The sequence below is a fragment of the Branchiostoma lanceolatum genome, chromosome 10 (genome assembly GCF_035083965.1).
Source record: "Branchiostoma lanceolatum isolate klBraLanc5 chromosome 10, klBraLanc5.hap2, whole genome shotgun sequence".
Taxonomy (NCBI): Eukaryota; Metazoa; Chordata; class Leptocardii; order Amphioxiformes; family Branchiostomatidae; genus Branchiostoma; species Branchiostoma lanceolatum.
This window is the reverse complement of record NC_089731.1, coordinates 8,288,344-8,300,657: the sequence shown is the minus strand read 5'-3', so window position 1 is coordinate 8,300,657 and position 12,314 is coordinate 8,288,344. Positions and strand designations below refer to the sequence as shown.

Here is a 12,314-nt window from a genome sequence, read left to right as displayed (position 1 = left end):
CATCTTATAGTTGAAACCGCATCAGATTGAGTTGTTGTCCTGACATTTTTTAAAGATCAAGACAAGAGGGTAAAGAAAATACAGGTAAAGGCCCTTACAGGAGGCTCTTCTGAAATAAATAAATGAATGAATGAATGAATGAAGACCTTTATTATACACATATAATACATACCCACTGGGTTAAGTACAGGTCACAACAAAAGAATACTGTGAATGCAGAAATGTTCGCAGGGATTTAATTTCGAGAAAATGGAGTGTTTGTGGTGGTTTTGAGTTTGCGTCTGAAACAATAGTAACGCTACAGTCACACAATGGAACGGCTTTTTCGTGGTGATTTAAAGTTTGCGGTAAAGAGTTCACCGCGAAAACCATGAACATAAAACCACCGCAAACATTTCTGCATTACAGTAGTATACAGGTACATCTACACATTGTCAAATTGCTACAGGAATTATAAACTACATGGATTCGACTTCTCGCTTGTTTCCTTATAAATGTTGATAGAAAAATTGTCTTTTGGAAGGAAAGTCACCATATTCACCATACACACTATAAAGTACAATATGTACATTTCTGTATCACTATGTTACTTTGCTGCTTCTATAGTCACACGTATTTCGGGTGCCAGCTGCTATCAAATTCATGCCCAATCCTATAGGCCACTGCAAAAAAGGGCCAATACTTAATCTCCAAGCAGATGTTTGGGTGAAAGATTGTAGCCTTTTCACTAATAGCAAGGCTTCACTCGGGTGCCCGTAAACTAGCTGACCAGGCCCCTTTTTCCAATTGTGACCGTAGCACATGATAAGGTGGCTAGTACAATCCCGTCTCTACGTCCGGACTGTCCTACACTCCTGGTTGGCCACGTCCTGCTCAGGAATTATGTCATCGAGAGGCTCCATCGTTCTACGGAGCGTCTGGCCGACCTGATGGAAAATGTAGACAGAAAAGATCCAGTAGACGACCCATAATGATCACATCAACAGTACTTTCACTCCATCGATAACATACAAGAGAGCTCACGTTAAATCACAGAGTTTAGATAGTATTATAAACCCAATGATAGTCTAAGTGACCTCACTGTTTGTCTTTTTGATGTTGTCTTTCTGATATCGTGGACGATAAAATTCTAATTCCCCCACAACGTTGACCAGAGAGAAATAACAATACGATGGACAATGTACAAAGATATAGTAAACTATATTTAGGAATTAACACTTTTAAACATGGTGAATTGCGAAGATCGAGTTGAACTGACCTCGGCCGCTTTGTCCATGGCACGCATGATGTTCAGTCCCAGCAGTTTCTTAATCTGGTCGTCTGTCCAGCCGCGGACTATGAGCTCCTCGATCAAGTTGGGATACTTTGAGACATCTTCAAGACCTTCTGGCACTCTAAACCAAAAATAAGATGCTTATTAATAAGCGGTTGGCTGCATAGCTTCATGGGAAAACGATGTCAACGCTCATTATACATTTGTACATGTACGTCCCCTAACTACCTCTGCAGCGATGCATGCGTTCATGTCCTATATGTGGATATGTCTATATTTGTGTGTACGTTTTGTTTTGGTATACAATAAAACGTATCAATTATGCATTATGAAAAGTTGAAACAAGTTGATCCTCTCGCTCCAGATACTGATTTTATTTGTACCGAACCCTGAAAATTGATAATTATCATTTTGTTTGAGCAATTCTTCAATCAATAGAGTGGTACATACTCGTTAACTCCGTCATAGTCAGCTCCTATCCCCACGTAGTCCTCTCCTGCCACCCGCCGTATGTAATCACAGTGGTCTGTAAAACACAACCGTTACGTCATATCCACTTAAAACAGCGTCATGCATTTATGATCGTACATCTCTTGAAAACTCCTAAAGCGTTGGAGGAAACTAAGGTATAGGTCCCATAGCCTTTTATTTAGAGGCTGTAGGGACAGTGGGTTTGTTCATCCAAAGTGGAGCCCATGTGGAGCCCTACGTGCCGGACGGAGTGAGGTAAGTCATTTAAAGTTTCTTTTCATTTCCCAAGGTCTAGCCAGGAACGGCAGGAATCGAACCCGTGACCGCTCTGTCTTGTGCCCACCAACCTGGCCACTTCGGTATCGATACCGCATACGAAAAGTTAAAAGAAAAGATGCGTAAAACTTGGATTAAAAGGGTGGCGTGCAGTAATTATTAGATTAGAGAAACAGATGCGTTAAGACAGACATCTTCTCATTCTCAGAAGCGATGTGTTACACTGAGTGCCTGGACACAGTTTTTAGATCAGTACCTGCCACATGGCTGATGTTGGTGACAGGAGTCTTGTTTGGACCACAGTTCACATAGGGGTTGTAGAAGTTAACCATTACAACGCCCTTGTTATCTTTCTGAGAAAAAAAGAAAGAAAGAAAAGGATACACCAATTTTCTAGGTTAAGAAAATGATAATATCCGCAAGAAACAGTAATGGAAACTACAAAATACGTGCCACACACAATTATGAATAGAATTACTTAAGTCAAGGTTGAAATATCAGGACATTTCTAGATAAGCTTCTTAACAATATCAGTAGGCATCATCACAAGGTAGGGGACCTAAAATGGGGCCCTGGGGAACACTAGCACAATTGTTTCCTAACATCTAGAAACCTGTCCGCTTTTGCTGAAATCTAGCCGACAGACTCGGGTCAGTTTAAAGCTATCTTTGAGCTTCAATGACTACATTTTTTGTGAATTAGTCAAGTAATATCGATATACTTACGTTCAAAAACATAACTACTTTATTTGGCCAGACTCTGAGCATTTTTTCAAAGACCTACCATTCTCTCCAGCACGTCGTCGGGCACGTTCCTGGTGTGGTTGCAGAGCGCGTAGGCCGAGGAGTGGCTGAAGATGACGGGAGCCTGCGTCACGTCCAGCGCGTCGTGCATGGTCTTAAAGGACACGTGAGACAGGTCCACCAACATGCCCAGTCGGTTTGCCTCCTTCACGACGAGCTTCGACGAAAAAAAAGTACAAATCATTACTCAGCACCCAACCTTATACCTTAGCGTGAGATCGAAATGTTCAGTCTTTTAAGCAACTCGTTTAAAAAAAGTTTTCTAAATGCAACAGTGGTGAGTACACAATGCACGCTTATCACAGAATAGGATGTACAGCTTACATATGGAAGATCGAGGAATCGGTGAAAAGATGGTCTCACCTTTCCGAAGTCCGTAAGTCCGTTATTTTGTGGGTTAGCCTTTCCTGTTTCTAGTGAGCTGTCAGCCCTGAAATGTAAACGTTATAGACTGTTTAATTTTTTTTACATTTAATACGCTGTATTTTGTCGTTGAATTTTGCACACTTGTACTTACTGATAATTCACAACGAATGAAGTGCTTGTATGAAGGCATGTACGCATATACGTGTGTGAAGGGCGTATGACATCGATTAAGCATTCGCATATACAAACACTGTATGTGTCTTCTTGGAAGGTTGCCAAATCCAATCGTGAGATGACATTCGTTTCTATTTTACAGCATACTAATACTGTTCAAAAAGTATCCATGTGACAGAGGTTTTATTCTTACCATGGTGTGTTACAAGCCTGTGTTAGGGTGAGGTACCGTGCACCCAGGTCGTAGAACATACGGAGGGAGGCGAGACTACTGCCGAGGGCGTGCCCACCCTCCACGGCGATCAGACTCCCGATCTTCCCGGCTCGAAACGCCTCCCATATTCCTATATGGAGAAAAAAATCATTAACTGCATTCTGTTAGTGATCGTTTTATGATATAAAAAAAATTCAGTTTTTTTGCGATGATTGTGTCTTTGAATTTCTATAGATATCACGTAGGACAAATCGTGAAAGAGAAAGCTATAGTATCTATCTGTTTATTTATTTTTCCTTCTTTCTTGCAGATTTCAACTCCCTCAAACCAAATATATACTGATGCCATTTTGATAATTCAATCCGTATAGATGAGATCTTAGATATTGGAGATTAATAAGATATGTTTGACTGACCCTCAGAAGTTGTGACGAGCTGAAACACATCCGGGTACTTCTCCACGAACCGTTTGATGACGTCAATTTGAGCCAGCGTCCAGCGGACAGCGTCCTTGTACTGAGAGTCGCAGTGAGGAAACGCCACCCAAAACTGTACAAGCAACCGAAATCAAATATGTCAATGACGACTGCAAATCACTTTGAATCATCACTGCATAAGTTATCATTAGGGCCATTAAAAATTACATGTATACCAAAAGTGATGACCACGTTTTTTGTCTTTATCTTTTCTTTCTGTGACGCTGAAATAGCAACTTGCTGTAGCTGAGCAAATTCACTAACGATTCCATTTACACTGCAAATGTAGTTATATATCGGCCTTAAGAACTTGTGGTGTATCTGCAAGTGACGTCACAATCTATCATACGTATAAGTACCGTCGTCATGTTGGTGGATGGATAGATCTATCGAAAAGCGAAGGGGACCTTCCCGGTGTGAGTGGATGAAATAAATTTGTCCGGATATGAAGCTTGTACTGTTTAGTACAAACCTGGTGTGTTACGCCTTGAGGCGGTTTACCGGGTATACAATACAAACAAACGAACAAACAAACTAACTAACAAACAAAGAAATCAATCAACCCTATAAACCGTTTCTTCCACGTACTCTCCAAGCTGAGGTTGGTGGGGAAGATTGTGACCTTTTTATCATATGCCCCGTTTTTTGTCCACTTTTCCCACCAGGGCCGGGATATCACAAAAAGGTCACAATCTTCCTCACCAACCTCTGCTTGGAGAGTATCTTCCGCGCATGCGCACCTGTGCGCCGACCTTGCCCTGTCGCAGTCTGGGGATGTCCGTGTGGGAGACGTTTAACCACGACTTGAACAGCGGCCTCAGGTCCTGTGCCAAGTTCACCTGACTCAACCTGTTCTGCACATTCTGGTAGATCACCCACGGCCAGTCGTTGTGGCTGTAAGCAATTCAAAATGACGTTTCATACGTTATACTTAAAATCGACTTTGTATGAGCTTTTCTTTAGTCAATTCATATCATGAATATCTTTTAATCAGAATAAGTCGCTAATTGGAGGGTGGATTCTAGTTGGTCAATGAAGGGTAATGTGCTTAGATGATATTACAATAGTATCAAACATCGTTTACAGCCGGAGCCGAACCTCTGCTTGGAGACTATATCTCGTAACGTCATCAGCAACAACTGCATGTGACATTGCGAAGATCGACAAAAACTTCGCTAACTCAAGCTTTTGTTCAGTGAAATTGGTCAGTATTTTACCAGAAGTTCGTTCTTTGATCTTCTTTAACATAGAACACATTGTCAACGCAGCAAATGTTGTTCCATTGGGCTACATAATTAGATATGGCAGTGTATCTTCAACCCGAAGACTTTTGGTATCCAGTTAGTTGCCCTATACAAATGTTTGCCCGATCGGGTCAACAATAGAGTACTATGGGACTGAATACACCTGGGTTTAATAGGTGCGCCCGTGCTTCGACAAATATTAGTCTCTCCAGTGTCCAAAGGTCAACTAATATTGTACATGTGCCTCTGAACTCAGCCTGTTACATGGTTTAAGTACATAATTTTAGTAAGATTTCAGGTCTATGAATAAAAGGGATCTCACAAATTCAAGAATGTAGCCGTTTTTAATAACCATTCTTAGAAAATGATTTCAAATAAAGACTATTGCGTGGATTCCTAGAGACTTTCTTCTGTTATACAACACATGCATATGAGAGGTTTTATAACGTTCTATCTAAGAGGTCTGCATGGCATGGCACCTATGCTGAAAGTTCGCTGGATTAAAAGAATATGATTGCGTAGGGAAATACAAAGTCTTACCCGTCTACTAAAGGTACTTCCGCCATGAGTCTGTGGGCTCTGTCCAAGTGTGAGGCCAACTCCAAAGGCACCATAACGGCCAGTACGACCACAGAGAGCAGTAGCACACCGAAGGTTATGACGTATTTTGTCCTGAATCGCCACCGCGGCTTAAAGTTTGGGTCGATGCCCGGTCGCACATACCGAATGCTCGAGTCTTTCACACTGAAGCCTATTGCATCGCTTTTTCCCGCCAACATTTCTGATTCTGCCAAGGGATAACGGGTCCGCGGCCGCCGTTTTACCCGAACACAAAGGAATTCACAGGAATACACCGGAATACACCGAAATACACATAAAGAAGGGTGAAATCTACCGAAATACAGAATGTTTGGATTAGTAAGGATCGTAGAATGCTATATTTTGGTGTACAATAATGTATATATAGCCGTGGGAACAAGAATTCACTTGAAAATACTGAGAGATGATTTCTTTTTGTGTTATTCCGTGTGTATTTCGGTAAAAAGGCGGACCGGGGTAACATGGGACCTCAGCATGACCGGCAAGTTTCCAACATATTTACTCGACCTTCTTTGACCTTTTATCGTAGGTCTACAAATATTGGCCATGGCGGTATACATATTCCCGTGTGGGGGCAACCTTTGGGCTCTGTGACACTTGAGCGTGTACCCGTCGCGCGTGAAGTGCGTGTGGACAAAATTCAATACGCAGTCGTACGCACTACAGCTGTGGATTTTTTTAATTATTTTGACGAATGTGTGACTCACATTTCATTATTCATATATGTTGGATGTGCCTCACACATACATCAAAATAATCGAAATATCTATAACATATGCCTTGCGTATTAGCGTAATTTCGTTCATACCCCAAACTATCATGCCTACTGGGCCGTATTGTGCGTATGCCGGCGTACATAAAATTTACACAAATGGATTGATATGCATGTGAGATGCGTATTGTGCGCACGGTGGCGTATGGAAAAAACGTCAATGCGCAACTCACACGCAACGGCTATACGCACAAGTGTGACAGGGGCTTTTCCACTAGAGGAGGCGACCTCGCTGCGACCGCGGAGCGACCAAAGATTTGACAGATCACTCAACGAATTCCATAGATGAAGAACAGATTTCTTTTCGTTTTATGTTTTGTTGTCAATTATCAGTCAGTCCCATGTTACTGCTATGACCTCTGACCCTCTCAACATCATTTGTTTACTTTTGTTTGATGATTTCAGTGCTATTGTTTGCCATACCGAGTTTGTTCTGTATTATTCCTACGTTTATCATTATTTTATGTTATGACCTCTATTTATCATTTGTAATGTCAAGGGCTCCCTTGGAAATCAGTTATTGAATTAACTGAAGGGACTACCCTAAAGATGAATAGATAAAATAGATAAATCTAATGCCTTTGTATCTTGTATCATATTCCAACTATGACACCAAGGGTCACACAAATCCAACCTTGGTCGCTGTGCGGTCGCTCAGCGATCGCCGTCTCAGTATTGGAAAGGGGACCTACCGTATAGATTAAGATAACGTCCCTAATTGTTTGCATTTTCCATGTGGATTTTGTAGGCCAATTAACTCCATACGCACACGTTAAAAGAATGGTGCCCGGCATGTTTTTCAAACGTCAACTCATCTTTAGAATGTTTGTATGGACCTAAACGATGGTAACGTTACATAATGATTTCTTTTAACCGACTCATGAGAAAGAGTATGGTAGTTGATAGCCGCGGCGACTATTGGAGGGCTTGTTTTACTTGCAGTCTTATACATTAGCCTGTACGGGCTAATGTATAAGACTGCAAGTAAAACAAGCCCCCCAACAGTCGCCGCGGCTAGGTAGTTGAACACAACACTGCCACTGGACTAGCTACTATTGTAGTCCTTGCGCACGGGCTGTGATTGGCACCACTATTTACACCAAAAGGTGTGGCAAAGACTCTAACTATCAAACTAAACTTACGTTTTTCACACAGTATACATGTCCCTTTCCCTCGTTACTCGGCACTCCTTCCCAAAGCCTGGAGCCCGAAAGGGTCACAGCTGGACAATTACCATCGTATTAGCTTTTCTTGGAGTTTGAGCTGGTTAATATGCCTTTTTTTTTCTTTCCATCTTTATAAAATAGACCTTCTTGGCTTTCAGGTGGATCAGAGTCTTTAGGATTGAAGTTTGGGTTAGTAGTTTTATAAATGTCACTGCAATTATACTTCTATATCACCATGACCTGTACTTAGACCGTAAGAGCATAAACTTACAATAAAGATCTTTCATTCATTCATACATTGTATAAAGCCTTGTTTTGGTGTATTATTCCATAATCTCCTATGGAAAGCAGTCACTGCGTCGACGTCTGCCCTAAAAGACGCCGGCTGTGTTCGGAAGGGAACTTGATCCTGCAGTACAACAATACCACCTGTCAGTAAACCTCTCACTTACTGAACTTGTATAATTAGTCGTCAGCTCACGTAGCACGTCAGGGTGTTGGTACCTGTGTGTCTGTTTTTCTGACTCCATGATTCTTTTGTGTCGAGCGGTTTGAGAGCGAGGGCTACACCCTGTTGGATTATTTTCCTCAGCGTAGGATCAAGACGTCTTAACGAACCTAAATCGCTAGCAGTATCACAATGTTACAAACGCTCTCTTTTCACTTTTGCGTATGAATTTCGAGGTAAGTAGTTAATTACAACCGTTGACATCATGATAGTAAAAAAAAAATCCACAGCGCATGTTCCTCATACAGCTTAGGCCCTTTTTCTAACACATAGAAGCAGTGGTACTGTTAGAAACATGTGTCGACTTTCGCTCCAACCAATCCGCTTGAAGATTATCAAATCACCTCTTCTTGAACCATAGCATAGATTCTCTGTCACCAAATACTGTAGTAGAGGCAACCTCACTAGACAGTGCGATTTACAAAGGTTCGAGGTTAGAGTGAGTGAGTGAGTGAATAGTGAGTAAATAGTGAGTGAGTGTCAGTCAGTCAGTCAGTCAGTCAGTCAGTCAGTCAGTCAGTCAGTCAGTCAGTCAGTCAGTCAGTCAGTCAGTCAGTCAGTCAGTCAGTCAGTCAGTCAGTCAGTCAGTCAGTGAAGTTAAAATTTCCCTACCCATCGACCAGCGGGACCTCAGACATGAGCCGGCTCGCCTTGTCCATGTTGTTGTCCCGCCTGTGTCTCAGCGCCAGGGGCACGGCGATGGCGACAACCACCACGGCAAGTAGCAGGAACCCGAGCCCGATGAACAGCATGTTGCGGTTGCTCGACTGCACAAACCGTGTGCCTCCTGGTGTAGAATACCAAACGTCGCTTCCCGCCATTTTACAGGATTTGAGACACTCTAGTTAGCAGTTTGGACGTTGTTGTTATGAATCCTTGTAGCGTAAGGTGGGAACAAAGATCTTACCAACCTTAATCTGATTTAGACACCTTGGACATGGATTAATCCATTTGATAAAGGCGTTATGTAAACATGATTAATTTTGGCATATTCTTAAAACACTTCCATAAACCATTACCTCTTAAACCATTACTTTAAAGTAGAACAGAACGCGAAATGGCGACTTTGATAGAATAAAGGACTGACAACGATGTTTGCAATCGTGCCCAGATTTCTGAACGCCCCTGTAAACAAAGTTAAGGTGGGTCGTTCCTTAATGCATCACTTGGCGAGTGGTGTTGTCAGTTACTGGTTCGGTTAGTACTTAAAGATAATTTGTCCTCCAGTGACCTTTTGTAAGGCACCGTTCGGGTGTGACCTTTCACATAAAAGGGTTCACCTTGAAATCAGACCTAACGCTTGCAGTGAGCATTGAGTGCCGGCTTTAAAGATGTGCTGTTGAGTCTAACTACACTACTTCACCAGGACCAAGGAGGTTATGCTTTTGTCGGTACTGTTTAGTTGTGATGCTCAATAAGTGAACACTGTAAAGAGCTGATGACCTGTAACGAAATGTGGACAATGTTGATTAATGATAAGACGTGAGGACGAAGCATACAGGCTGGGTTATGTCAAAGTTCATATATTTGATATTTGTAGGAAATATAACTGTACCTCGTTTCAAGGGTTCATTTCTTTATGATCGGAGCTATCGCCATTACCTTGACATACAACAAAGTATTCGAAGAAAAAAGACAAATTGTGCATTTTCATTGTCAGAGCACAACACACAAGCGTCAGTGCCCATAAATCAATAAATGGCGCGAAGAACTCGAAAAGTAATCATGACATAACTCAATATGAGTACAGTGTTCGTCAACATCGATTTATGCTTGAAAGAGTTTAACTTTTCAACCGTCGGACGACATCATGTGTTGTAAGATATATTTTCAAGACTGTTCAGTTGCCCCTCTTGTGGGTGCCCAGGTGAGTGTTACAGTTCGGACAGGTGTGTTTGGCGTCCTTAAAGTCTCTGATGCACAGCGGGATGAAGCAGCACCCCAGCCACACTAGCGGAAACGCAAACCTAGAAAATAAACGACAAAAACATTAGAATCGTTGTACTTTATCTCTATATACCGTGTACTTCTCAGGTGTTTTCATCAGTTGGCAAGTAAATCTTTGGCAAGTTAGAACTTTAGTTTGTTCCTTAGTTCAGACCCTCCTAGTGCCTATACTAGTGGTACAGAGGGCAGCAGGTTTTCTTGCTGTTTCATGTATGTGTGTGTGTGTGTGTGTGTGTGTGTGTGTGTGTGTGTGTATGTATGTATGTATGTATGTATGTATGTATGTATGTATGTATGTATGTATATATATATAAATAAAGCACGTAATTTCTGCAAACCATATGTTTCCATTTAGCGTTAGCAGCTATCAAATTTGGTATCCGTCTGCAACTGCTATTCCACAATCACGATAACAATACATGATTTCACCAGGCTAAGTAGTGGGCAACCTCAAGGTATGTCTTACTGAGGGATGACTGCAGTGGGAAAGATGTCGGTTAGCTTGAGGAATGAATCCACTTTACTTTATAATTCATACATAATTTCAACACTCACCCAAAGAGGAAAACGGCGCCGACCATGAGCCAAGTGAACATGCCGACCTCATGCTTCACGGTGGTCAGGACGTCCTGTCGGCAGGAGGGGCACGTGAGTCGGACGGGCTGGCTGCTGCGGGTCGTCGGATTGACGCTCACTACTACTGCTCCAGGCTGGGGAACTGACAAATGCAAACACATAAAACGTCTGGAAAAAAGTCGCATCGTCCTTTCGGATTGGGACGTAAAGCCAACGACTCTATGGTATGAGGGAACTTACGGCGTTAAACTTCTGCCATGATGTAAAAGAAACCAAAACACTTAAAGAGTAGGGCAGGGAGTCCCAGTGTGCTTGAACACAAAATGCGAGCCGTAGCGAGACCCGACATTGTACAGACAGCCCAGTGATTATACTCAAGGTCCCTTATGTAGTTCTGAAAGATTACAAGAAAGGAACAGTATATGTGAAGTATAAGGCAGAGTTAGGCAAAAAATATAGTAGATGGTGGCATGAAAATAAGACCTCGGACTTACCGACAACAGTAGTGGTGGATTGCACAGCTCCAACGGTTGGAGGTTGTTGATAGCTCTGAAAATAAAAAAAGGAACCAAAATTGACTTATTCTCCAACCTCTACTATTTGCAGAAGAATTTAGAATGCTACGCTGTCACTAGTGCTATAAAGCAATATTTGTAACATGTTTTACTTATTGGATTTTTGCTTGGATGATAAACACTTATTATACCCTTGTTGTCTGATGGCAAGTACATCTAGAAAAAAAGGATTCTTGTCACATTGACCGTTTCTATCCGGATTTAGTTAAAAACTGAATTTGACCGTCTCGCTTTACAAATTCAATGACATGTGAAAATGTTGCATTTTTTCACGCTAACAGTTCCTTTCTCGTTTCGTCTTTCACGATTTTTCTTCAAATCACTCTCTTTTTAAAATTGTACCCACCACCCACTATTGTTTCTTGCCCGTATGTCTCTTTTAGTAGGTAACCCAGTAACTTACCGCAGACGGGGGAGGGGGGTACTGTTGTTGGTAGCCCGGCTGGGCAGCTTGTGTAGGATACGAGGGTGGAGGCTGCTGCCAGTCCTCGGCTGCAGGGGCCACCTTCTCGGACATTTTGGGGGTAACTTTGATAAAATAACACCGTAAACTGCAAGAGAAAATGCGTCGGTTCCCTCACTCTTCGGCTCATATAACTGTACAAATGTTGTGAGTCTAGTGTACGTTATAATGATCTCGTATCCTAGACGCAGCAAATGTTTGTTTATGTTGCTACGTACGGTGACAACTCGGCAAAGAGAAAGATAGACGTGAGAATAGGGTGACTTCAATCAATGCAGACGTTTCGGTCAGTTGAATCAAAGCCTATTTGCGGCCCAGTGCGTCTCAAATTCACATTACTTCTCTTTACGTTTTAGTTTGGACACCGACTTGCACACACACACGCACACACGTATTAAAGTTTAGAATTTA

General features: G+C 42.0%; 2 protein-coding genes across 3 annotated transcripts; both read right to left on the bottom strand.

Moving 5' to 3' along the window:
- Positions 1 to 131: 131 nt before the first annotated feature.
- Positions 132 to 9,239, bottom strand: LOC136443740 (dipeptidase 1-like). Of its 2 annotated transcripts, none has more exons than XM_066441097.1 (10): positions 8,955 to 9,239; positions 4,793 to 4,946; positions 3,993 to 4,125; positions 3,557 to 3,707; positions 3,187 to 3,253; positions 2,804 to 2,980; positions 2,277 to 2,373; positions 1,724 to 1,799; positions 1,259 to 1,394; positions 132 to 926 (listed from the first exon to the last, which is right to left on the bottom strand). In XM_066441097.1, the coding sequence occupies exons 1-10, from the start codon at positions 9,161 to 9,163 to the stop codon at positions 831 to 833; spliced, it is 1,296 nt and encodes a 431-aa protein (XP_066297194.1). In that variant the 5' UTR covers positions 9,164 to 9,239; the 3' UTR covers positions 132 to 830. The 2 variants fall into 2 exon arrangements, with proteins under 2 accessions (XP_066297194.1, XP_066297193.1); XM_066441096.1 differs by lacking the exon at positions 8,955 to 9,239 and adding an exon at positions 5,837 to 6,630.
- A 625-nt stretch (positions 9,240 to 9,864) lies between these two features.
- On the bottom strand, positions 9,865 to 12,077 carry LOC136443662 (lipopolysaccharide-induced tumor necrosis factor-alpha factor homolog). The gene is made up of 4 exons (XM_066440983.1): positions 11,844 to 12,077; positions 11,360 to 11,414; positions 10,845 to 11,007; positions 9,865 to 10,309 (listed from the first exon to the last, which is right to left on the bottom strand). The coding sequence occupies exons 1-4, from the start codon at positions 11,955 to 11,957 to the stop codon at positions 10,183 to 10,185; spliced, it is 459 nt and encodes a 152-aa protein (XP_066297080.1). The 5' UTR covers positions 11,958 to 12,077; the 3' UTR covers positions 9,865 to 10,182.
- Positions 12,078 to 12,314: the final 237 nt, after the last annotated feature.

Excerpts from the sequence above, each read along its gene's own strand:
- LOC136443662 (XM_066440983.1), bottom strand. The coding sequence starts at position 11,957 with ATGTCCGAGAAGGTGGCCCCTGCAGCCGAGGACTGGCAGCAGCCTCCA. Across the intron at positions 11,415-11,843 it reads ACCCCCCTCCCCCGTCTGCG|AGCTATCAACAACCTCCAAC; the intron begins GTAAGTTACTGG and ends TTTTATTTTCAG. Across the intron at positions 11,008-11,359 it reads ATCCACCACTACTGTTGTCG|TTCCCCAGCCTGGAGCAGTA; the intron begins GTAAGTCCGAGG and ends TGCATTTGTCAG.
- LOC136443740 (XM_066441096.1), bottom strand. The coding sequence starts at position 6,075 with ATGTTGGCGGGAAAAAGCGATGCAATAGGCTTCAGTGTGAAAGACTCG. Across the intron at positions 4,947-5,836 it reads GAAGTACCTTTAGTAGACGG|CCACAACGACTGGCCGTGGG; the intron begins GTAAGACTTTGT and ends AATTGCTTACAG. Across the intron at positions 4,126-4,792 it reads AGGGCAAGGTCGGCGCACAG|TTTTGGGTGGCGTTTCCTCA; the intron begins GTGCGCATGCGC and ends TTGCTTGTACAG.